The sequence below is a fragment of the Notolepis coatsorum genome, assembly GCF_963971535.1.
Source record: "Notolepis coatsorum genome assembly, chromosome: 13".
NCBI classification, from domain to species: domain Eukaryota; kingdom Metazoa; phylum Chordata; class Actinopteri; order Aulopiformes; family Paralepididae; genus Notolepis; species Notolepis coatsorum.
Window position 1 is genome coordinate 42923855 of NC_140177.1, and position 27698 is coordinate 42951552.

The following is a 27698-nucleotide window of genomic DNA, read 5'->3' on the forward strand; positions in this document are numbered from 1 at the left end:
TATATATATATATATATATATATATATATATATAGTGTGAGAGTAAGGATAGTGCTCAAAGATAGCTTTCTCTAGCTCCAATCTCAATACATATCAAGGTCTTCATTCTCATTCAATCCACTCAGAAATTCAGAAACTATAGAATAAATTATTGAACAATATGTAATATAATAATAACATGATATAGAATGGAATTATGATATAATAATGTATTTTTGATTTGTATGTATACAATAAGGGCGACAGTGGCTCGGTAGGTAGAGCAGTCGTCTGGTTATCCAGAGGTTCCCAGTTAGATTCCCGCTCCTCCCGGGCAGTGTGTCAAAGTGTCCTTGAGCAAGACACTTAACCCATGCTCCCAATGAGCAGGTTGGCACCTTGCATGGTTGCCTCCGCCGTCAGTGTGTGAATGTGTGAGTGAATGGGTCAAATGTTAGGAACAAATTATAAAGCGCTTTGGATAAAAGCGCTATATAATTGCAGCCATTTACCATTTACAATATTTCCAGGGACATGAGGTAACAAGATAGAAAAGTAAAGTAAGTTCCACTTCACAGGATCTTTCATGCCCTTGACACCATGGATTAGGACCCAAACAACACCGTCCTTGATTTAACACATGCCATATATAAATAGCTACGAGCTATGGAATTTCTGAATTTGGTCTAAGAGGAAGGAGGACAATATCAGTCAGAAAATACAGAAGTTGAAACAGACTTCTTGAAGCACACTTGCACAGAGAGGCACAGCTGTATACAGCCTAGTGAATAACCTTGACATTTGGGATCATGTCTGTGTGTCCAGAGCTTGCTTTCAATGTGGACCATGGCTACCTGGAGGGCCTGGTTCGAGGGATGAAGGCTGGGATTCTGAATCGCACCGACTATCACAACCTGGCCCAGTGTGATACACTTGAGGGTAAGAGATTACAGCCCAGACACTGTATGTCACAAAGTGTCATTCTAAAATGAGCCTTTTTCAAGTTTTGCTCACCAACTTGTCTCAGTAATTCACTGTTGCTATGTGATATTTTAGGCCAACTGTAACTCACTACAACTGTAGCTCACTACAACTGTAACTCACTACAACTGTAACTCACTACAACTGTAACTCACTACAACTATAACTCACTACAACTTTAACTCACTACAACTGTAACTCACTATAACTGTAGCTCACTACAACTGTAACTCACTATAACTGTAGCTCATTACAACTGTAGCTCACTACAACTGTAACTCACTACAATGTAACTCACTACAACTTTAACTCACTACAACTGTAACTCACTACAACTGTAGCTCACTACAACTTTAACTCACTACAACTGTAACTCACTACAACTGTAGCTCACTACAACTGTAACTCACTACAACTATAACTCACTACAACTGTAGCTCACTACAACTTTAACTCACTACAACTTTAACTCACTACAACTGTAACTCACTACAACTGTAGCTCACTACAACTTTAACTCACTATAACTGTAACTCACTACAACTGTAACTCACTACAACTGTAACTCACTACAACTGTAGCTCACTACAACTGTAACTCACTACAACTGTAGCTCACTACAACTGTAACTCACTACAATGTAACTCACTACAACTGTAACTCACTACACTGACAGTAGTGATAATAATATTGTAGATATATAAAATGTACATATTTACTCAGTAGCTTTGTTATATATATTCCAATAATCACTTCCTCATTACCGGTGTGTGTGTGTGTGTGTGTGTGTGTGTGTGTGTGTGTGTGTGTGTGTGTGTGTGTGTGTGTGTGTGTGTGTGTGTGTGTGTGTGTGTGTGTGTGTGTGTGTGTGTGTGTGTGTGTGTGTGTGTGTGTGTGTGTGTGTGTGTGTGTGTGTGTGTGTGTGTGTGTGTGTGTGTGTGTGTGTGTGTGTGTGTGTGTGTGTGTGTGTGTGTGTGTGTGTGTGTGTGTGTGTGTGTTACTCATCATTAGCTGTTCTCTACAGTGGAGGCAGGCAGCTATGACCAGTTCATCAAAAAACAAGAATAGTAACTCACTTGAAGAGGGTAATAAATGCAGTAGGAAGAGGGATATCAGCCACGAAAATGAATAGGAGGCGATGTCCTGTCTGAAAACTCAACGCACTTCATTCACGTCATTAGAGAAATGTACTTGTGCAATAGTAATCAACTGCATATCCCAATTCCCAACGAACCCAATTTCATAAAATATGTTCTCAATTTGATGTAAAAACTAGCCAAATCGTTAGCCTAGCTTACCCTTGTTGTTTGTAATTAATCAAAAAGGTGAAATACATCATCAGTCTGCACCCAAAATATTACAAAAATCTCTTTTAAAATAAGATCCACTGAATGACATAACAAATTTAAAATGCCAATATGTTTCTAAGACCCTAAACATGGAAAATCTGTTGCTCAATCAAATAAGCCTCCTCTACCTTTACTGGTATAAGCAATTTTACATCTCACTCCATTAATTTCAAGCAGTCCAAGGTCTGCTTCTTTTACCAGAGCTGGTGACCAAAGTAGCGTCACGATTCCTCCCTGTCTCTGACTCACTGACCCTATGTATGTGATGTCCAGACAGGGCCGGCCCAAGGCATAAGTGGACTAAAGGCCTTCTTAGGGCCCCTGTGGCACAGACAGGGCCGTCCCAAGGCATAAGTGGACTAAATGCCTTCTTAGGTCACCTGTGGCCACCTGTTCTTTTTTTATTAGACATAAATCAATACAATTATACAGCTTTACAAAGACAACAGGATACAGGCAAAACAAGACACAAAGGAGATACAAAACACAGCAGCTTGGGAGCTTCCTATGCATTGTGTTAAATACAACTATTATTACCATGTTACCACCTACTATGCTAATATGTCTTTGTCTTTACTACTATGCACTCAAGACTGTAGCACCCAAGTTTCAACATTGTTACTCAGCTGAAAGAGTTGTACCCTTCCTGCTGACCTGTTGTACAGAACTATTAAGTCGCTTTGGATAAAAACTTCAGCTAAATGACAACATTTAAATGTTAGCAGGTTCCTTTCATCTGTGGCTTTATTATCTATGTTCTCTAAATACATTTTCATTGTGGATATAATCTTTTTATGTGAATTTATGCAAAAGAATTTATGAAAAATTGCAAAGGAGAGTAAGGGAGAGAGAGAGAGGCTGATTAAGAGGTAAAGTTAACAGCACAGCAAAACACAACGGATAAAAATAGTCAGCGGGGATCTGCAATCGTTTTGTTTGTGAGCTATTATTAAGTACAAGTTAATGTGAGGTAGTTTGGATGGTTGTAAATTTGGTATTTTGGTATTACAACCTATTAAGCAGTTTGATTTCTAACACGTGGCTTGTGAAAATCTCTGAGAATGCTTGGTGAGCTATTTCTCAAAAGCAGGCCAGGAGCTACTGGTTGAAGCTGGTCTCGAGGCAACATTTTAAGTATGCATGCTGCTACGAAAGTAATCTTGGCTTGATTTGAGTGGCCCAAAACCTCTCTGTCTCAGCATCCACTGCACTAAGGGCAACGCATGTTAGGTAGGCAACGAGTGGAGGACAAACCAGACGTAGAGGTACTCATGCTCTACTCTCTTCTTCTCCCCGTTTCTTCTTCCCCTCTGTGCAGACATGAAGCTGCACCTGCAAACCACAGACTGCGGCAGCCTCCTGTCCCCTGCTGGCGAGGACCTGACGGTGTCTCTGTTGGACAACAGGCTGAGGGAGAATCTGCAGGCGGAGTTCAGCTGCCTGCGCTCCGCTTCCCTGCCCCCTCTCTCCACCTTCCTCGATTACATCACGTATGTTATGTCGATCAAAACATCAGATTCTTCATTAGGAATTCCCTTTAACTGACACCATTGTGGCCACTGTGGTCTTCCTGGGGGTCCGACATATGCAACACAAAACTCAAGGAGTGGAGAGGGAATGCGTACTTAAGGAGGCTCAAAACTGGGACATCAGACCTAATCTACAACAGTAACACTGTGCCAAGAAGGAATAACCCTCTTAGCAAGGCAGTTAGTGGTCTCTAGCAGTCACCACAATAGCCTCACCATACAAGAGAGTTTGTCCTCAATCTCAGCGATGCCCAAGCAGCTACGATCAGACTGCAGGCAAAAGTGACCCGAATTAGATTTAATTTTGGCTCATACATGACTCAGATTTATATGATTTATTTTCTTTCATAACAGTGTGAACAACACAATTTGATTTGGGCCACTTTCATATGTGGTCCTAAATCAGATACAGGTCTGATATGTAGGCAATGTATGGTATGTAGTGCAATTGTTTCTGTTTTTGTAAATAGAAAAACGACGAAATCCTACTGTGTCCACAGATAAACTCAGTGCTCAAAGCTAGCTTTCTCTAGCTCCAATCTCAATAGGCCTACATATCAAGGTCTTGATCCTCATTCAATCCACTCCATTCAGAAACTTCACTTTATCCATTCTTACTCTCAATTGTACAGTTTTTAAAAAGAATGATGGAACATGAGGCCATATTTGTTACATCCCACCTATCCATTGACTGTTCTGCCCTGCTCTACCTCTCCCCCGTCCCTTATATGTGTTTCTCATCTCTCTGTCCCTTAGTGTTCTTTCTCTTCTCTTGCTCTCTCTCCCCTTCTCTCTCTCTCGCTCTTCTTCATGTCCACCTGTTAGTCTAGTCTAGTGTTACTGTCTTGAATTGGTTCTTCTGTTTGGTGTTTGTAGTCTGCTTGTTTTGTCCCAGTGTCTAGTGTTTGTGTTCTGATGACAACAGCAGAGAGGGTAGGATCTTTTAACTGAATAATACTGTGTACATCATTTTGAAGTGTGTGACTAAATTGTGTTGTGGAAATTGTTTGTAATTAGTTTCACCCAGCTGACAGAAACTGGAGGTGTGGCCTTTGTGCATGTGGCATTTTGCTGCAGGTGTCACTCATCAGTAATTAGTGATAGTGATTTAAAGACTTGCTGGCTTAGCGTCAGCGAAGCGTCGAGAAACGAAGAGGGACAAAGAGGAGGAGTTTTCCTGGAGTTCTCCACCGAGTGCTAAGTACACCATAATCCTATATTTCCCTCCCACTCTGCTATTTCCCTACTATCTCGCTTCCTCCCTACAACCTTCTCCCTGCCACTCTTGACACCACAATCTGCTCCTACAGAACAGATTCAACCCATCCACGCCAGTTTGCTAGCAACCCGGCTAATCTCTCCTACCCTCCTACAGCCACTAATACACCTGTCACAGTACGGGGAGGCTTATGGAATTGTCAATCAGCAGTCAAGAAAGCTGACTTCATTACTGCCTACGCCCATAGTCAAAATCTGCAGCCCCTGGCTCTAACTGAGACCTGGATAACCCCCAATAACTCATCAACACCTGCAGCATTATCTACAAACTATAACTTCACTCACACACCTCGACCCTCCAGACGGGGTGGAGGCACTGGCCTCATGACATCTCCTTCATGGGCTACAAACCTAACACAACTCCCAGAACTGTCACTCTCCCTCGAATATCACGCAGTATATGTCTCTAATCCTTTCAATCTCACCATTGTTACACTCTATCGCCCTCCAGGTCCCCTCGATCACTTCACAGATGAGCTGGACATGCTTCTAAACTCCTTACCGGAAGATGGTAACCCTCTCCTTCTATTGGGCGACTTCAACCTGCCTGACTCATCTCAGTCGGTCCCAGTGGTCTCCCTCCTACAACAATTTGACCTGACTCCCACTGACATGCCTCCCACCCACAAAGCAGGCAACTCCTTGGATCTCATATTTTCCAGTAACTCCAGCATCATTAACACCACGGTAACTCCCCTACATGTATCTGACCATTCCTTCATATCCTTCTCACTAACGCTCATGCTTAACCGAAAGGTCTTCACCCCAACTCAAACCGTCTCACTCAGACGCAACCTGCCCTCCCTATCCCCCTCCACCCTCTCCTCTGACATAATATCCGCTCTACCTTTGAGTGACACCTTCTCTGCTCTCCCCACAGAGATGGCAACCTCCACCCTCCTCTCAGCCCTTGCAACCTCCTTCGACAAGCTCTGTCCCCTCGTTGAGAAACCTGCCCGCCATTCCCCACCCAGTCCATGGCTGACGGATGCAGTGAGAGAACAAAGACAGGTCCTGAGAGCGGCTGAGAGGAAGTATAGAAAGTCACGCCTCACTGCTGACATCGACACATATCACAACCTCTTGTTAACATTCTCCAAAACCATTACTAATGCCAAAGCTTCTTTCTTTCACCATAGGATCGAGGCCTCTGCCAAGAATCTTCGCAAACTGCATGCTACCATGTCCTCACTCCTCACTCCCCCCCACCCCCTCCTTCCTCATCTTTTTCTGCCGAAGACTTTGCGATCTTCTTTGAGGAAAAAGTGGAGAACATCCGCAGCTCCTTCTCCCAACCCCCACCCATTCCAAACACTGAACCGAGAACCTCATCCTTCACTCTGTCATCTTTCTCTCCCATTACAGAAGCGAAGACCCTGACACTGGTAACGTCGAACCGTCCGACTACATGCCAGCTGGACCAGCTACCCTCCCCACTCCTCCAGACCATAGCACCGGACATCCTCCCATTCCTAACTGCAACCATCAACTCCTCACTCAACTCGGGGGTGGTCCCCACCTCCCTAAAACAAGCCAGAGTTACGCCCCTCATAAAAAAAAAAACCTGAACCCCACCATCATAGGCAACTATCGTCCTGTCTCTCTTCTCTCCTTCCTTTCTAAAACACTTGAACGTGCTGTATCCAACCAACTTACTGCTTATCTCTTACAGAATGACCTCCTAGACCCCAATCAGTCTGGCTTCCGGACTGGCCACTCCACAGAAACGGCCCTCATTGCGGTCACAGAGGCACTTCACTTAGCAAAAGCGAAAGGCCTCTCCTCTGTCCTGATTCTCCTAGATCTATCTGCAGCCTTCGACACAGTCAACCATCAGATCCTCCTCGCGGCCCTCGCAGGAATGGGAGTGGCTGGATCTGCGCTGACATGGCTGACATCATACCTCAACGACCGCTCCTACCAAGTGTCATGGAGAGGGACTCCCCCAGGGCTCGGTCCTAGGACCCCTTCTCTTCTCCATCTACACTAAATCACTGGGTAACATTATCACGTCTCATGGCTTCTCATATCATTGTTATGCCGATGATACTCAACTCTTCCTCTCCTTCCCTCCCTCAGATATCCACGTCTCTGAGCGGATCTCGGCCTGTCTGTCCGACATCTCCGCCTGGATGACGACCAACCACCTCAAACTGAACCTAAGCAAAACAGAATTGCTCCACCTGCCGGCCAAATCCTCCCCCCTGACCGACCTCTCCATCACAGTCGAGAATGCAGCTGTGACCGCGTCCCAGACCGCCAAGAACCTTGGTGTTGTCCTCGACGACCAGTTGAACTTCTCTGCTCACATCGCAGCGACAACCAGAACCTGCAGATTCCTCCTGAGCAATGTCAGAAGGATACGCCCCTTCCTGACAAAAGAAGCCACCCAACTCCTCGTCCAATCAACAGTCATCTCCCGCCTCGACTACTGCAACGCACTGCTAGCTGGCCTCCCGGCCACTGCCACCAAGCCTCTTCAACTCATTCAAAACGCAGCGGCCCGCCTGATCTCAAACCTACCGAAGTCGGCCCATGTGACCCCACTTCTTACGGACCTGCACTGGCTCCCCATTGCTGCACGTATCCGCTTCAAGGCCCTCGACCTAGCATACCGTGCGGCAAAGGGAACCGCTCCCGCCTACCTCCGGTCAATGGTTTCTAACTACACACCCTCAAGACCCCTACGCTCTGCATCTTCTGGCCGCCTCAGACCTACTCCTATCCAAGCTCCCGGAGGGTCATCAAAGAGAAGCCGCGTATTCTCAGTCCTTGCCCCACAATGGTGGAATGAACTACCCATCCCAGTTAGGACAGCCGAATCCCGTCCAATCTTTCGCCGTCGACTAAAGACTCACTTCTTCAACCATTATCTGAAATGATAAAAAAAAAAAAATCGAACCATGACTAACCTTACTGTCATGCAGTGGCGTCCTTTCACTAAAAGGCAAGGTATGGCGGGGGGGGGGGGGGGGGGGGTGAAGGGTGAGTTGTTTCTATACAATTCAGTTATATGACATTTAGGTATGACACAGGACTACACAAGCATTTTTAGTATAGAAATGTGTCAACAGACTAAAGCAGGGAACCACAATATTTTGCATACGAATTATGCAGAATGTAATATCATAACTGTCTATTACTTTTCTTGCAATTGAGCCAATTTTCCTTAGGTACGGTTTTGAGGTGTGTGTTCAACAGAATGTAGTGTCAAAAACACATTCACAAAAAGTATGTTACTATGTTACTGAATGCTGAACTGCACTATTATAATCACTAAGCCATTGTAAGACCTTACCTGTGTCCCTGTATCACTTGTCTCTGCTGCCCTTTGATTAAAAAACGTCCCTATGTCCATTTTCCTTTTTTTTGGGCATATTTCAGTTAGTCACAGCAAAAGTCACCTAGTAAAAGTGAGATAATTGACAATATCAAAACATCCTAGGGCTGTACCAAATAGTTTGAAGCTTCGTTCATAATGTTGACATTCGAATTCTAAATCAACATAAAAAAATTTAAATCTTTTTTTCTTTTTTTTACATTTTTATTTGCCAAGGTATGGCGAGTGCCATACCTTGCCATACCAAATGGACGCCTCTGCTGTCATGCACTTGTCCTAATAAACTAACCTACACTGTAACACGCAACACTTTGATAAACATTGTTACTCAACTGATAGAGTTGTACCCTTCTTGCTGTCTTGTCGTACAGAACTTGTAAGTCGCTTTGGATAAAAGCGTCAGCTAAATGACTAAATGTAAATGTAAATGTTCGTCTTGTCGTCCATAGTTGTAGTTTCTTGTGTTGTTTCTTGTAGTTCTTTGTCAGTCTGTTTCCCCTCCCAGGTGTCTCCAGTTGTAATCATCCCAGGTGTTTCTCATTTGTTTATGTGTATTTGAGTTCCTTGTTTCCTGTTCTCTGTGTCGGTCCATTGTCGATGTCGAAATAATTGTCGAAATAAATGATGATGATGATGATGATGAAGTAAGTGTTTCCTGTTTTAGATGTTCTGGTTAGTGTTTAGAGATAATTGTTTCGTTTTCCATTTTTTTCCCTCTTCCAGTGTTTACTGAGAGGTTTTGTTTTGTTGTTAGTTATGTACCCTCGTTTCTGTTTGAGATTATATGCTATTAAAAACCCTTGGACATCACATTGTACCAGAATCGACCGACCCAGAGAGGACCCAGCAGACAGGATGGGTGAGGCATTGCACTTTATCTGGGACTTTTTGGTTGATTACCACCCAGCCTACAGTTTGGACAACTTCAGTTGGTCTACTCAATAATGGAGTAGAGTCCTGAACTAGCCCCACAGCTAGAGGAACAGGATATGAGGAGTATGATCAAGGTACTTTTCCAGGATCCCCAATCTCCAGTCCCCTTCCTAGCCTCTATAGCTAAAATGACCTCTACTGCTAACACAGCCTGGGAGCATGTCTATGTTCCCCGGGTTCTATATACCCCGCTCCCGAAAAAGCGACAGAGATGTGTGAGGGCCGACCATGTCAGCTTGCTTCATTTCTCCGTCATTACGGTAGTGTTCTCAAACGTACACGTCGCGACTAAAAAAAGGTCCTATGTTCCCCGCTACTCCCGAAAAAGCGACAGAGTTGTGTGAGGAGGGTGTAGATAGATGGTGCAACATGTGTAATTGTGTGTGTTCTGGATGTAACAGTACTGTATATCTACTCCAGTGCCGTCTGACAGATTCTGCCATCAGACGCTGCATGCTTGCGTGTAACAGAGATGTATGTTATTTAGTTAGGCCTACTGGACATTTTCGTTGACATAAGTAGATTTTTCATTTTTGTTTATTTATTAAGTTAATATAAAGCATGTTTCGAACGTTTTTGAGGTTGTTAAATACACGCTTTTGATTTCTTTAAGTGGCGAGTGATGACTTTTTCGTTGTCCATTGGAGAATATTACTTTACTATTTCTCTAATATATAACAGACCGACTATAGCTAGGCTATATATTTCAGCTATAATGTCATAACAGAGAAACTACCACCACCTAAAACATCCTTATTATACCTTGTTTTATCCATAGGCAGTAGCGCTTTGAAGGTATAATAACTTCGGTGGACAGCGCCTTGGTGCTGAAGTGTCATTCAAACTATCCTTACTTAAATATGACTGACGGGCGACGACGGCACCACACATGTGAACAGGAACAATGCAATTAATTAATGTCTTGTTGTAATTAGTATATACCCAATGTCATGTGTCTTCTTGAAGCGGATTCAGCTTGTTTTGCTCCGATTTGACATCAGTTTAAAACCCTTCTACTCCTATGGCATATTTAATTCCGCCTGGATCTTTTATTTTTATTGTGCGCTGTAGCATTCTCAAAGAGTAATTGCTTTTGCCCTTTTCCCGTTGTAACTTCATCCTTTATCTTTCAATATCTTATTTGACGTTACTGTACGATATAAGTGTGTATTAAAAGACGGAACTGTTTATGCGTATTGAAGGTTTGTGTCCCCGGGCAAGCTGTATTCACATAACTCGCATAATATATCCTCAACTATCCTTTATCTTTCAATATCTTATTTGACGTTACTATACGATATAAGTGTGTATTAAAAGACGGAGCTGTTAATGCGTATTGAAGGTTTGTGTCCCCGGTCAAGCTATATTCACGTAACTCTCATATATCCTCAACTATCCACAACATCACGTAACTCTCATGCGGGGAACAACATAGGACCCTTATTTCAGCGGGGAACATAGGACCCTTTTTTTGTTCGGGAGTGGGCAGGACTGGGGAGCATAGAACCTTTATTTCGGGAAGGGGGAACATAGGACCCCCTTTTTTTTAAGCGGGGAACATAGAACCCGGGGACCATAGGGATGACCCCCACAGCCTCTACAGCTAGCACAGCCTCTACAGCTAGCACAGCCTCTACAGCTAGCACGGGCTCTACTGCTAGCACAGCCTCTACAGTTAGCACAGCCTCTACAGCATGGAACTGCTGAGAGGTTACCCTAGTGTCCAGTCGTTGCCTTTTGAAGGTTCTCGTCTGGCCATTTTCAGGGCTTGCCGTGGAGCCTCCAAGAAGAGACGGGGTTCCCGACGCCGCAGGCTCTCTCAGCAACCCAGTGCTATGGACTCTTCACTGCCCAGTGCTACATACTCTCTCCACTGCCCACTGTGCCCAGTGCTACAGACTCTCCACTGCCCAGTGCTCTGGATTCCCCACTGCCCAGTGCTATGGATTCCCCAGTGCTACAGACTCCCCAGTGCTACAGACTCCCCACTGCCCAGTGCTACGGACTCCCCAGTGCTACAGATTCCCCACTACCCAGTGCTACAGATTTCCTGTCTCTGTGGAACTCCCAGATCCTGTCTCTGTGGAGATTCCAGATCCCGTCTCTGTGGAGCTTCCCGCCCCGGTTCCTGTGGAGCTCCCTGCTCCCTGTTCCTCTCTCTGTGGAGCTCCCCACTCCTGTCCCAGAGGAGTTCCCAGCTCCTGTCCCTGAGGAGCTTCCTGTTACTGTGGAGCTTCCTACCCCTGTTCCTGTGGAGATCCCTGCTCCAGTTCCTGAGGAACTTTCCACTCCTGTCCCTGGGGAGCTTCCCATTCCTCCTTCTGGGGAGCACCTGGCTTCTGCCCCTGGTCCCGGAGAGCCACCAGAACCTCTGGCTTTTCCTCCCGTTACAGAGAGACCCCCTGCTATTGTCTTAGCCTCCGGGAGTCTCCCGTTTCTGCCCCGGCTCCCAGAGAGCCCCTTGAACATCCGGCTCATCCTGCCCCCAGGAGCACGCCTCTTCCTCCTGGTTCCTTTCCACCACCCTTCCATCGGCAGTCCCCTTCCTGGTTCCTTTCCCCAGCCTTCGTTCTACAGTTCCGCTGTCCCTGGTATTTTTCCCCAGTCTTCCGTCTCCAGTCCCCTTCCTGGTTCCTTTCCCCAGCCTTCTGTCTCCTGTTCCTTTCCCCTGACTTCCTTCTCCAGTTCCCTTCCTGGTTCTATTCCCCAACCTTCCATCTCCAGTCCCCTTCTCCCTGGTCGTTTTCCCCAGCCCTCTGTTTTTTCAACAAGATGGATTTATTAAGACTAATATTGAGACAAAGAGATGCAGAACTGCTGTGTCACTGTGTTGACAGAAACCTGGCTCAACAGCAACATGCCTGTTTTGAAGCCACAGAATGGCAGATGTTCAGGGAAGCAGCAACAGAGGGGGACACTGTGAACCTAGAGGAATATACATCAGTCCTGGCCTGTTTACTGAGAGGTTTTGTTTTGTTGTTAGTTTTATGTACCCTTGTTTCTGCTCAAGATTATATGCTATTAAAAACCCTTGGACTTGCTGCCCGCCTTCGTCTGCTCCTGGGTCCTGTTGCACCACCACACCACATTGTAACAATATTTAGCCTAAGGAAGGCTCAAATACAACAGAACATGTCATATTAAAGAGGAATTACATTACTGGTTGAATTACTTATTAAAAAGGAATTAAACTAGTTGAATTACACTGATTATTTCCCACTGTACATCTTTTGTCATAGCTACAGTTACATGATTGACAACGTTGTGATGCTGATCACCGGAGCCCTGAAGCAAAGGGATGTGGCAGAACTGCTCCCACGGTGCCACCCGTTAGGGGCCTTTGATCAGATGGCAGCCGTGGGCATCGCCCGCACCCCTGCAGAGCTCTACTCTGCCATCCTGGTGGACACACCTCTAGGTAAGACAACTCTGCCATCCTGGTGGACACACCGCTATAAGACAACCATCAGCTCTTGTCATCCTGGTGGACACAGGGGCGGACCTAGCACATTTGGCGCCCTAGGCGAGCTTCACCACTGCGCCCACCCCCAAAATTCAAAACATCTTAACCCTTTCACTGCCGCGCTACCAAACTGTTAACCCTTTTCCCTGCAACAATACACAGAAGGTTAACCCTTTCACGACCGTCGGTTGTGTGATAGTAAAGGGTTAACCCTCTGTCGTGTGGCAGTGAAAGGGTTAACAGTTATGCAGTAAAGTACTGCACCTTAATTTTTTACAAGTAAGAACAAGAGCTAAGAATAAATGTAAAGTGCACACTAAAGAATTAAAACAAATAAACAACTTAGCTAACACACAATAATAATAATAACAATAACAAACCATTAAAAGAATGTGCAAATTTGCTTTCAAAGAAAATTAAGAAGAAATGTAAAGTGCACACTAAAGAATTAAAACAAACAACTTAGCTAACAATCAATAATAACAATAACAAACAATAAAATAACGTGCACAGTTGCTTTAAAAGAAAATTATGTATTGTAAAATATGTTACACATATATAATCAAAATATAATATGCTAAATAATCAAAATATAATATGCTAAATAAACAAACAAATAAATAAAAATTACAAATTCACTTTGTCTGAAGAACTATTTACATTCCACTCCCTATCATCACACTTCAAGGTTAGCCTGTAGCTCCTACTGGTTTCCATTTACAGTGCAATCCTTCTGGCCTTCCTCGCTGCAAAGTCATCAATCACATCATCATATGAAATCTGACCACCAACCTCATGGTTAATACTGATTACAGTCAGACCACTGAGGCGTTATTGAGCCATGGTTGACCTCAGGTATGTTTTCAAGAGTTTTAATTTGGAAAAACTCCTCTTGGCTGAAGCTACTGTTACTGGTAGCGTTGCACTGATCCGCAGAGCAATACACAAGTTGGGATATATTTCTGTGAGCTGCTTTGTGTGTATGAATTTCAACAAATTTCAAAAAGAGTCGGGGCGGCTAGGTGGTGTAGTGGGCAAGGCGCTCGCCATCAACGCTGGAGTCGCTGGGTTCGAATCCAGCTCTCGGCGTTGCTATCAGCTTGGCTGGTTGTTCACACTAACACAATTGGCAGTGTTAGGGGTGGGAAAGCTGATGGGTGGGTCCTGGGCGTTGTGGACAGCGACCCCTACAGTTCGGTCGGGGCGCCTGCACAGCGAGGGTAGGATCTGGAGGGAGATAGTGTGACCTTCCACACGTTACACTCTCCCGGTGAGAATCTGCGCTGCCAGGCTGGCTGCCGGCTGGCTGCACATGCGTCGGAGGAAAGCATGTGACAGTCTCCGGCCTCCCGGACCAACAGTAGGGGGGAGTGTGCAACAACCAGGAAGGGGGTTGGGAATTGGCATAACGACTAACAGTGGGATGGGAGAAAAATCGGAAAAAAGGAGGGGGGGAAAAGATAATAAAAAAATTAAAACTCAAGAGTCGTCATGCTCTTTGATGGCAAGTCAGGTACATTTTCCTTCTCATCCAAATCAGATTGCCCTCCATGGTTTGAGGTGTATAAGTGCCTCTGCTTGCTTCATCAGCTTTTGGTGTGGCAGGTCTTGGAAGTTGTACAAAATTGCATACCTTTTACCTTGGCACGTTTCTCTTCTTCTTTTCTTCTTTTTTTATACTGTGACCCGGATGGCTTTTGTCTCTTCATAGTTCTCTAACATTAGTCTTTCTTTCCTCGACGCTCAATTCTTTTTTTTTTATCCACTTTTTCTCCTCATTTTTCAATTGTTCTCCCATCCCAATTTAGCCGTGCCAATTCTCCCCTGTCTTGAACGTTGCTCGCATGTGCCCCCCACTGGCCGATTGTAGGGAGGATAGAAGCCTGTCACATGTCCCCATCGATACATGTGGAGGCAGCCTGTCACATCTTTTCACCTGCCAGCGCGGACTCTCCTTTTGGCGAGGAGTAACGTGTAGGAGGCTCACACTGCCCCCGCCATTTTCCTGTCTCTGCTGTGCAACGTCCAGATTACCACCCATCGACTATACCCACCCGCTAACTCTGCCAATTGAGTTAGTATGACGGCCGGTCCAAGCCGGAGGAAACGCCAACAGCCGGATTCGAACCCGGTGTATCTTGCGTTGGTGACGAGCGCAAAGTCCGCTGCGCCACCCAGCCGCTCTCTACGCTCAATTCTATAAACACTTGACCGATACCCATCAATGCACAGCGCTCTAGCATGTTCTAACTGTGAACACCTAAAGCTGAGGCTCAGACCGACCGACCGTTTTAGATTTTTGGCTAATTTCCCCTTATGTTAGAATTTTTTTTTATGTAAAAATAATGGTTGCAGATATAGAGGGGGGCACCAAAACTGGGGCAAGCAACAACAAAAAAATTTAAACCCTAGGCAACCGCCTATATCGCCTGTAGGAAGCTCCGCCCCTGGGTGGACACACCGCTAGGTAAGACAACCATCAGCTCTGTCATCCTGGTGGACACACCGCTAGGTAAGACAACCATCAGCTCTGTCATCCTGGTGGACACACTGCTAGGTAAGACAACTATCGGCTCCGTCATCCTGGTGGACACACTGCTAGGTAAGACAACCATCAGCTCTGTCATCCTGGTGGACACACTGCTAGGTAAGACAACCATCAGCTCTGTCATCTTGGTGGACACACTGCTAGGTAAGACAACCATCAGCTCTGTCATCCTGGTGGACACACTGCTAGGTAAGACAACCATCAGCTCTGTCATCCTGGTGGACACACTGCTAGGTAAGACAACCATCAGCTCTGTCATTCTGGTGGACACACTGCTAGGTAAGACAACCATCAGCTCTATCATCCTGGTGGACACACTGCTAGGTAAGACAACTATCAGCTCTGTCATTCTGGTGGACACACTGCTAGGTAAGACAACTATCAGCTCTGTCATCCTGGTGGACACACTGCTAGGTAAGACAACTATCAGCTCTGTCATCCTGGTGGACACACTGCTTTCTGGTGGACACACTGCTAGGTAAGACAACTATCAGCTCTGTCATCCTGGTGGACACACTGCTAGGTAAGACAACTATCAGCTCTGTCATCCTGGTGGACACACTGCTTTCTGGTGGACACACTGCTAGGTAAGACAACTATCAGCTCTGTCATTCTGGTGGACACACTGCTAGGTAAGACAACTATCAGCTCTGTCATTCTGGTGGACACACTGCTACAACTATCTCTAGACCGACCGTAGGGGGTAGGTGCGCAGCGACCAGGAAGGGGATTGGGAATTGGCATAACGACTAACATTGGGATGGGAGAAAACGGAGGGGGAAAAAGATCAAAAAAAGAAAAAGAAAAAAATTAGAGGTATTCAGGATAAGCCCCTTGAAATGCAGCATCTTATTTTCGAGTGGATCATAAAAACACAATACTGAGACAACTGACAACAGTAAACGACAACAATACAAACAACCTCAACAAGACAAACGATGAGTACATCAGGTGCACTATGTAGTTTTGTGAGTTTCTATGGTATATATGATCCCTGGACACCTGAAGTTAAAAAGCTCCCTGAAAGGTTACTCTTTAATTGCTGTTGTTTACAAAGACGGGCCCTCAATTTAGTTAAAGGAACACGCCAACATTATGGGAGATGGATACCAATTTCCTCTGTGCGTTCAGTAGAAGCAGGATACGGATCAGTTAGCCCAGGGGTTCCCAAACCTTTCAGGCCGCGACCCCCAAATAACGGTGTCAGAGAGCCGTGACCCCCACTATTATAGGAGGTAATAAAAAAATATATAATCTTTTTTTTATTATTATTTTTTTTTATAAATGGAAATGTATGGTTGAAACATGCAAACGTTCAAACGCACACACACTAATAAGCATTGGAGGCTTTTAACCAGGGCCGGACTGGGGAAATCATTCAGGCCAGGAAATATAGCCCCAGTCAGGCCACTTTTTAAGCAGGGGGTCTGGGGGTCCCCCACCAGGAATTTTGTTACAAAGACTTAATTTCCTGTATTCTGGTGCAGGAATTTTTTAATTTGTACCCTTTAAATGCCAGTGTTTGTGATGGCATCACAAATTATTGTTAAAAAACAAGCTAACATATGTATGATTAGCAAGAACACTGATTTTGATGGATTTTCAGTTTTTTTGTAATGTCAGATGGAAAGAAATACAATCTTTTCAACTTCAGCCCTGATCATAAAACCACATATTCATTTTATAATTCTAACCCTTTAAATGCCAGTGTGTGTGATGGCATATATTTGCAATATATCAAATGCAAAGTATGCAATTCAAACTGATGTATAAGGAAATGATGTTCACAAGGTACAGGGATGAGGAAGGGACTTGATATTCACGGGTGTTTACATTTTTATTTTATTTCTTTCATGTTTTACATATATAGTTTTTGTTTTTTTGTTTTGCATATATATATATATATTTTTCTTTTTTTTTATGTTTTAAAATAGTACACTCATTTGAGTAGTGGAAAAGGGGTAGGATTAAATAAGTGTATACTTCTTCCTACTCTTTTTCGAACATGTAGATTGAGTTGTGTTTTGCTTTTGTTATTGTTTGTTTGTATTCATTGCATGTTCGAAATAAAGATTTCAAATAAAAAAATAAAAATAAAAAAAAATCTGGGGGGGGGTTATTACAGGCTAGCATGTGTCAATGATTAGCAACAACAGTTTTTTGTAAGGGTCCCGCCTCCACCAATCACATGTGGCTCCCTTTGTGTGTGTGTGTGTGTGAGAGCGAGAGAGAGAAAGAGAGATAGTTCTCCAACTTGTGTGAGTTGCAGTGATCTCCTGGTTGTTCCCCATCTAGGTTATCTAACTATTGCGCTGCTGCAACTAGAAATACTGGCCTGGCCTGCTTCTAAGTTCAGTGGCCTGACTGCATTAAAAAAAATTATGTTTTTTTTGGAATATATATATTAATCATCTGGCGACCCCCCCCCCCTTAAGTCTGGAGAGGTATTTTTGGCCAACAGCTAGGCTAGCTGATCCGTCTGACTCTGGAGAATAAATTGAACAGCTGCTTCAGATAACAGTGGTAATTGAAGTAAATACACTTAAAGATGAATAGAAGCCAATGAATGTGTCTCCTAGTATAAGGACGTTCAGTTTAGTGCATATAACATAACAGCAATATCAGCATAGTCCGAAATAGGCAATAGTAATTGTGTTTTTTTTCTTAACTTGCCATTCAAAGTAAAGCGATTTTGAAAGTCAAATGGATAGTTCTTATTTCAACATGTCACTGGGAAGCAAAGTAGAAGCCATTCTGGAAGGATTTCCCTGCACTGAAACTAATGGTTAATCAATGTTTTAATATATATACATAGTTCCTAGGTACTTAATCGCCATGTGCCTCCAGAGGTTACCGCAAACTCTGACGTCCAATCAGGGCGGCTACGTGACGTAGTGGGCAAGGCGCTCGCCACGAAATCTGGAGACGCTGGGCTTGCCTGTTCGAGCCCAGCGCTCCACATTTGCTTTCAGTTTAGCTGGTCGTCCGTACTAATACACATTGGCCGTATTAGGGGGTGGGAAACTGATGGGTGGGGATCGGGCGTTGTGGACAGCAACTCCTACAGGTCGGTTGGTGCGCCTGCGCAGTAGAATCAGGAAGTGTCGGGGGCAGCGTGAGCCTCCCACGCGTTACTCCTCGCCACTGAGAGATCGAGCTGCGCAGGTGAAAAGATGCGACTGCTGCTACCTCAAGTACCGGAGGGGACTTGTGCTATGTATGACTTAGTCCACATTGCAGCCGGCCTGTGGGAGGCAAGAAACAGCGTTCGTGACAGGGGAGGGTTGAATTGGATGATACGAAATTGGGATGGGAGAAAATATAGAAAATGGGAGAAAAAGTGGATTTAAAAAAAAAAAAAAAAAACTCTGACGTCCAATCAAAGCCTTGACTGGCGTTTGGATGTAACAAAAACATACAAACCACACAAGTCTAACCCAGCACTGAATGTTATTTAATTGGCTTACGGTGACGAGAGCAAAATCGTCATATTGCTGCACGTTCACTAATATACTTTATGTGGCAGCTCCGTTTTTCCAGGATGCTGTCTCGGAGTCCAACCTGGACGAGATGGGAGTCGAGATCTTGAGAAACAAACTGTATAAGGTGAAGTATACTGTATGTGCTATACTATATAAGATGAGGTATACTGTATGTGCTATACTGTATGTGCTATACTGTATAAGGTGAAGTATACTGTATGTGCTATACTGTATAAGGTGAAGTATACTGTATGTGCTATACTGTATAAGGTGAAGTATACTGTATGTGCTATACTGTATAAGGTGAGGTATACTGTATGTGCTATACTGTATAAGGTGAAGTATACTACATGTGCTATACTGTATAAAGTGAGGTATACTGCATGTGCTATACTGTAAGGTGGTAGAATAGGAAAACTGCAACAGACGGAATAATCTTTCATGCATTAGTGTTTCAACACTGCCGTGTTGTGTATGACTCATAATTCATTATAGTTCATTCTAAAATGGAGACATGAGTTTAATTGTTGTCATTTAATTGTTGCATCCTCTTAGCAGTTGTTTGTATTGAGCCGTACTGTATTGTACCCATTCTGCAATCTGTTAAAGTTTTCAATCAATCAATCAAATCAAACTCTATGAATAGCATTTGGAATAGGTCTTTCAGAATTAATGCAGCATGGCTTATCTTGCGTTATCGGAAGAGTTGTCACATGGTGCACTCTGCGCTGAGCGTGTTTTCAGAGATAGGGCAGATATACAGTATTTGCAGAGATCACGGAGAGGCTCATAAGTAGATTCTGCTACCTGAGACACATTCTCCTTGATTTGTACCGCAATTTGGGACCAAAATTGGAGCATGAAACAACGTGCACAAATGCCATCCCCGTGCACATTCAAGTCCTCTACACCCTGGGATTCTTCTCAGCGTGAGATTGGAGATCGCTCTGGCATTTCCCAACCCTCCATGAGCAGGATTATGCCCGCAGTGTTGGGTGTCATCATTTCCCCAACCCCCAACTACATACAATACCCATATCAATAACAACAGCAGGGGTGCTCCAGTAGCACACCATGTTACCGCGCTGCGTCGCGGAACTCCGTGCTGCGTCACGGATCTGGTTGACTCCGAGTTCGATTCCCGGACTTGCCGTCATTTGCCGAATGTCTCCCCCTGCTCTCTCTCCCGTTTCACCCTACAACTGTCGGTCATGCTTGACCAGGAAAGCGATAAACGCTAAAAAATAAAGTTAAAAAAAAAAAAAAAAAAAAAAACAACAGCAGGCCGGGGTCAAGAGAGAATTTCACGCTATCACCGAGTTTCCCAACATCATCGGAGCAATAGACTGTACCCATGTAGCTGTCAAAGCTCCATCAATCAACAAATTCAGTTACAGTATGTGAATAGAAAGGGATTCTACTCTGTCAATGTACAGATCATCTGCAATGCGCATTTGGCTGATCTCATTTAGTAATTCAGTATTGACATTACTAAATGAACACATAGTAGCTTACTACAAAAACCTAGGGGTCCGCAAAGACGACTTCAAACTGGAAATGGTAACAACAGATGAGGTACTCAAAAAACTGAGCGCCCTCAAACCTAACAAGGCCACTGGCCATGACAACATCCCCTCCAAATTCCTCAGAGACTCAGCAGCCACCATCACCCCAGTCATCACACACATAATAAACCTCTCCATAAAACAGGGACACGTCCCCAAGGACTTCAAAATTGCGAGAGTGACCCCTCTGCACAAAAAGGGCAGTAAATTAGACCCAGGCAACTACCGCCCTGTTTCTATTCTTATCTCCATCTCGAAAGTCATGGAAAGAATAGTCTACGAACAGGTTGAAAAGTACCTAGCGGAAAAAAATCAAATCTACGAATTCCAATCTGGCTTCAGAACATCCCACTCCACTGACACATGCCTTCTCTATTTGAACGACCACATCAAACAAGAGGTGGACGCGGGCAAATACTGCGGCATGGTCATGCTGGACCTACAAAAAGCCTTCGACACTGTCAATCACTCCATTCTGATTGACAAGCTAAAAGCAATGGGTTTTGATTAGAGCTGGGCCGTTAACGGCGTTAACGTGCTGCGTTAACGCGATACTAGTATCGCGCGATAATATAATTGATGCAGTTAATTAAAAAAATTATAAAAAAAAACATTTTTTTTTCTTTACATTTTTTTTTTTAACCCAGGGTAGGTTCGTTGAGCACAGATGCTCTTTTTCAGGAACGCCCTGCTTCACATTCACACAGTTCCATTCACACCTGGGAGCTGCCCAGTACAACCACAGTTGACACCATTGGCCACTGAGCAACTCCACTGGAGCAGTTGATTTGCATTGGCAGGGTTTGGCCCTGTCTGGCACCCAACGGGAAAAATATTATAGGCACTATAAGTAGACACCGCTACATAAAACAAGCTGGTCTGCCTGAGTGACTGGTGGGAGAAGGAGAAATAGAGATTGGACTGATTGAGTCAAGCCATGTCACATAGTTCAAGTTTGAAATGCTTCTTTCTGTTTTGCTCCTGAGAGTGTGCTAGATACTGTACTGTACTGGTAATATTATTTATTTGTGTTAACTTCTGAATAAAACAACTTATTAAACACAAGTACATCTTATTGAACATTATTTTGATATTTCATTACCAATTATCATAGCAAAACAGCTTTTTCAAACAGTCTGTAATGCATTTTGGAAACGGGAGATGGGCTCATGGTGTAATGGGCCACCTGGCCTGAGAAACATAAGGAGGAAAGAAAAAGTAAGGACTTACTTCTGGTCATTATTTGGGTAGAACACACATATTTTGAATGCCTTCGGCAGATTTTTTTTTTTTTGGGCCATTTTAATCTAGATTAAATCCAGGATTGCAGATAGATTAATCTAGATTAAAAAAATTAACTCAGCCCTGCTGGTCTCGGAGAAGAACAAGTTACAGGTTGAAAAAACCCTCAGCTCGGAACTAGGCAAAATCTGCATAACAAACTATCATTACACATGGGCAAAACAGAGTCCATTCTCTTCGGTTCAAATAACAAACTCAGCAAGACCGACGGCTTCTCAGTTACAGTGGGTGACAATATTGTCACAAGGAAAGATGAAATTACCTACCTGGGCTCCATCCTAGAGGCTAATCTTTCCTGTGACAAAATGGCATCCAATGTAATAAAAAAAGTCAACCAACGAACTCGATTCTTGTACCGGATCTCCTCTCTGGTAAACAAGAACACCCTGAAGACTCTGGCAGGAGCACTCATACAAGGGTACTACGACTATGCTTGCACCTCATGGTACCAAAGCACCTCAAAGGCGCTAAAAACTAAATGACAAACATCTCAAAACAAACTGGTCAGACTACTGCTTGACCTTACTCCTAGAACCCACCTCACCCCTGCCCACTTTGACAACCTAGGATGGCTTAGAGTAGACGACAGAGTACAGCAACTTGCAATGGGCCTGGTCTACAAGATGCACTACACGACCAAGGTACCCATGTACATGTCAAAATACTTCCCAAAGGTCAGTGAATACCACGATCACAACACCAGAGGGAGCTCCACAAATCATATTAAACCCAGATTTGGCTCAAACAAGGGACTAAACGCGTTTCGCAATTATGCCACATCAATGTGGAACGCCCTACCCAAAGCTGTAAAGGAATGTGAATCACTACCCACTTTCAAAAACACTCTCAAAGAACACCTACGGGAGACTGCAATTCGAAACTGGCCCATGTAAGTGTCCTAACCCAACCCCCTCCAATGTACAGTAAATGACCAAGTATGGTTGTCAATATTCCAATGTACAGTTTTGCTTGTACAGTTGTACAGTGTCCCCCCCCCCCCCCCCCCACCCCTCCTGCCCATGGATGTCTGTAGTATCGGCAATCCCCAATGTTGTCCCAGAGAAAGCTGTCCGACTTACGACTGCCTTTTTGAGTTCGTAATTCCTACATAAATCCTACGACGCATTTACAACACGAAGCCGTTCGAGAATGGCGAATAAGTATGTAAATCGAGTTACGAAGGAATTCCTTGGAAACTTTTACGTTTATCCGTTCAAGAATGAGGACCAATGACTGTAACACAAGATCTTTCATGATAGCAAGTGCAGAACAACCTATCTGAAATTATTATTGCTATTAATATACTCATTCTCGATATGATCCTGATTAATGGAAACCAAATAATGCTCCGCTTCTTCATTACCTCCACCAAGGTGAAGCCAGGGTGGAGGTTATGCCATGAAATTGACTGTGAACATTCAGACCTCTAAGAGGAAGAAATCCCCTGATTGGTGACCCCATGACCTACAGTATGCTGTTAAGCCACCATCAGGCCAACATTTGTTTTTCTGTTAACACATTGGGTGCCATGCAGTATGCCCATCTTTACCACTCTCTGCCAGTGCTGTAAGCCTATGGAGTGGCTCACCTTCTTTGCAGGGCTATAACTTTTTAAATATTATAGCTATATCGACATTACTATGGCCCATTCAACATCGGGTATCTATCGTTCCGGATGTGGGAACGTTATATTTTTCCATTCATACATTGTCGTGTTAGTACCGTCGAGAATATAAGTATGTTTTTAGACTGTATAGCAGTCATTCCTAGAACGCGCGCTATAGGCCCCGACGCGTATTATACATTATCGATTGGCGTTTCGTCCCTATACACGCTATATTAAAAAAATCGTTTATGATTCCTTGATTGTCACTAACTGCTTTCTTTAGTAAGACACCATACGTTGATCGGACAGATTGCAATGAAATAAATGGACAATCGAGCTGGAAATAACGTTAGATTCCTCTTACCTCTGGCCGATGCGTCTGGAGCAAAAAAAATCCAATTATTTGACGTCGATCTGCTAGATCCATTTTCCGTTTGTATGACGCAATAAACGCCGAAAGCATATTGATTCTTGCATCTCGAAAGCGATCCAATGCACTTGAGGTGTGTATATTGATCCACGTTACAAGATATCTCTGGCGGAGCTTTTTCCCCGATGCACCGAGCGCCACTTCCGGTTTAGAGTGGAGTGTAACTCGCCCGAAATCCACCAGGGGGCGGTATTGAGGCGTTGCAATATCAGACAGGGTCCAGCTGGCTCCCGGAGGCTTCCTGGATGAATTATGAATGCCAATAGCAAATAAAAGAAATAACGATCATAAAAATGAGTTTACTCGTTAGCACTCAATGCATGGCGGCCAATAACGAGTATACTCATTATTGGCAATTAATGTGTTAATGAACATCTTTAACCCTTTGTCGTGTGGCAGTGAAAGGGTTAACCTCAGTGGTGCAGTCGTAATATGGGAACTGGTGACACACCACGTGCACGCGCATACATGTTCCCTCAGTTGCGCACAGAACAGATGATTATTATGCATAACAATGGAGATCAAGCAGCCCCCCACCTTCTCGTAGGTATCCTATTATTATGCAAAGTCTAGGTGAGAAGTGCCGGCCGCCGGCCGTGTAGCTTTCTACAACGGCTGGGTACTTATCATTGCGCACACTTCTGCCCTGAGTGACCTACTAATAACACGCCGTGTAACCGCGTGTGTGCACGACTGCATGCCTGGTTAACCTTCTGTATTGTCGCAGTGATAGGGTTAAAAGTATGGCCGGACTGCCAGGACATTTGCTGTGCACATTCATGAATCTAAGAGGAAAAAACCTATTGATTTTCGTGACCCCATGATCTCTCCTCTAGTGCCTAGGCCAAACTCACCATTTTAAAATCTCTTGACCATTTGTTCAGTCACAATAAATTGCTGTGGACATTCAGGTCCCCTAGAGGGGAAAACCCTCGGTTGTTTTTGGTGACCCTGTGACCTTTCTTCTAGTGCCACCATATCGACCCACCATATACTATAAAATCTGGGTCTGTTGAAACTGGTAATATCGGCAACTCTTGTTTATGGCATCTATACAGTCAAACATTGCATGTGAAAGTAACAGAGTGGGAAGAGTGTTGGGCCTTGGTGGGAGTCTACTCTGCATTCTACTGAGTGCACTCTTTTAGTTAGATTAGAAATAATACTTTTGCTTCTTTCCTTTTTTAACCAGGCTTATCTGGAATCATTCTACTCGTTCTGCCGGGCCACTGGTGGCGCCACAGGGGAAACCATGTGTCCTATCCTGGAGGTAATCTAATCATTTCCCCCACGTTGCATTAACCAACCGTCTGTAGTGTGGTAGTGAACCTTCTGTAGTGTGGTTGTGAAAGGGTTAACCCCTATGTTGTGTGGCAGTGAAAGGGTTAACATTTTGGTAGTGAAAGGGTTAAAACATGATAATAGTTTGAATTAATTTGGCAGGATTTGTTCAGTTCGCATGCGCTATGTGAGCCTCCTGCGTGAACGGAAGTCCAGTATACTGTGCGTGTGTGTGATGTACAGGCATGCGTTGCTCATGGGATGACTGGTTGCACTATGTTTTAATGACCTGGCCACATGCATGCACGCTCCTGGGCGCGTGCGCGCGCTCCCGCGAATAAATGTTCCCTTGCATACACAGACTAAAGACGGTGCCTAGTTTCCTCTATGAATGGAATGTAACACATTTCATTGACAAGTTTTGTGTGAATGTATCTGAGAACGTATTTGAACACACCTGATGACCGGCCGTATTGTTATGCAAAGTAGTACTTAGCGAGTTGGGGCATCAGTCGAGTGCAGCGCATTCCTGTGTGCACGCGCGTGCTTCTGCTCACAGACTGGTTGTATGGCGTGCAACCCCGTCCCATGAGCAATGCATGCCTGGTGATGTACTGCTCTGTGGAAGTCCAGTATACTGTGTGTGTGTGTGTGATGTACTGCTCTGTGGAAGTCCAGTATACTGTGTGTGTGTGATGTACTGCTCTGTGGAAGTCCAGTATACTGTGTGTGATGTACTGCTCTGTGGAAGTCCAGTATACTGTGTGTGTGATGTACTGCTCTGTGGAAGTCCAGTATACTGTGTGTGATGTACTGCTCTGTGGAAGTCCAGTATACTGTGTGTGTGTGATGTACTGCTCTGTGGAAGTCCAGTATAGTGCGTGTGTGTGTGTGTGATGTACTGCTCTGTGGAAGTCCAGCATACTGTGTGTGTGTGTGATGTACTGCTCTGTGGAAGTCCAGTATACTGTGTGTGATGTACTACTCTGTGGAAGTCCAGTATACTGTGTGTGTGTGTGATGTACTGCTCTGATCATGCAGTTTGAGGCGGACAGGCGGGCCTTCGTTATTACAGTCAACTCGTTTGGCACTGACCTAAGTGGGGCGGAGAGGAGTGCTCTGTACCCGTCCTGTGGCCGACTGTACCCAGAGGGACTGCGGCTTCTGGCCAGGGCCGAGGAGCACGAACAAGTCAAAGCTGTGGCTGAACATTACCCTGTGAGTCTGAATCCGAGAGTTCTAATACGGTCTGGATGTCCTCGTGAGAGGTGCTCTGTTGTGACTGTAAATATCTAGGCTGATTGTACCATTAGGGCATTGCATTGTAGTTTGTGGGGTATCACTCTGGAATGGTCTGGATGTGAGTATAAAATTAAGCAATTATATCAATACATTTAAAGGTAGTTATAAACAAGCACTTATGGACACATATAAGAGAGAGGCGCTTGAGCAGTAATGTAACTAATGTATATAAAAAACTAGTTTTCTTTTTATTTGTTATATTATTTGTATTAAATTATAATGTAAAATATCGTAAGGAAGGGGCAGTTTTTTTTTCTTTTCCCCCTGTTCCTTCAAAATCAAATAATAATAATAACACAATATAACACTGTGTGGCAACTTTAGATCTTAACACACGCTCCCTCCTCCAGGACTATAAAGTTATTTTTGATGACCCTGAGCCTGGATTGAATCCCGTCACTCTGGAGGACAGATTCTTCGAGCGAGAGGTAAACTGAACCACACAGGCCATCATTTCATCAATCTGAAATATGAGGGATCTCTCCACGTTATCAATCCCTTTGGCTGTCATGTCTCGTTAAGGTGAAGCTGAACATGCTGGCATTCCTGCAACAATTCCACTTTGGAGTGTTCTATTCCTACATCAAACTGAGGGAGCAGGAGAACCGGAATGTCATCTGGATTGCGGAGTGTGTCACGCAGAGACAGAAGTCCAGGATAAACAACTACATACCCATCCTCTAGAGCGGCCTTTCTCCAACCTTTTCTTGTCAGGGATCTCTAAATACACACTAGGCTGCAGACCCCCATTTGATAAAAGTTAATCTCCTGTCTGAGCAGATCCTTGTTTTAGTCCAGATGTACATAGCTGTCTTTTCTGTAGTTGAGGAGATAACAATTATATATATTCTCTCATTGGACCAACTTCTAGTTGATTACATATTAGTGAAATTAAACTACTACTCGTTTGTCTGGTTTGGGGACCCCCTGGAACCCCTTCAAGGACGCCTGGATGCCACTTTGAGAACCACTGCTCTAGAGCAGATAAACTACATACCATCCTCTAGAGCAGGGCAGATAAACTACATACCATCCTCTAGAGCAGGGCAGATAAACTACATACCATCCTCTAGAGCAGGGCAGATAAACTACATACCCATCCTCTAGAGCAGGGCAGATAAACTACATACCATCCTCTAGAGCAGAGCAGATAAACTACATACCATCCTCTAGAGCAGGGCAGGGCAGATAAACTACATACCATCCTCTATAGCAGAGCAGATAAACTACATACCATCCTCTAGAGCAGGGCAGGGCAGATAAACTACATACCATCCTCTAGAGCAGGGCAGATAAACTACATACCATCCTCTAGAGCAGGGCAGGGCAG

At 44.3% G+C, this 27698-nt stretch overlaps 1 protein-coding gene across 1 annotated transcript; it reads left to right on the top strand.

Annotated features, from left to right (window-relative positions):
- Nucleotides 1-788: 788 nt before the first annotated feature.
- LOC311239343 (V-type proton ATPase subunit d 1-like) lies at nt 789-27052 on the top strand (the record flags this gene model as incomplete). Its single annotated transcript, XM_084327649.1, has 8 exons — nt 789-918; nt 3628-3799; nt 12629-12807; nt 18927-19006; nt 24978-25055; nt 26108-26284; nt 26719-26796; nt 26891-27052. 8 exons carry the CDS (start codon nt 789-791, stop codon nt 27050-27052), a joined length of 1056 nt encoding a protein of 351 aa, XP_084183775.1.
- Between the last annotated feature and the right edge of the window lie 646 nt (nt 27053-27698).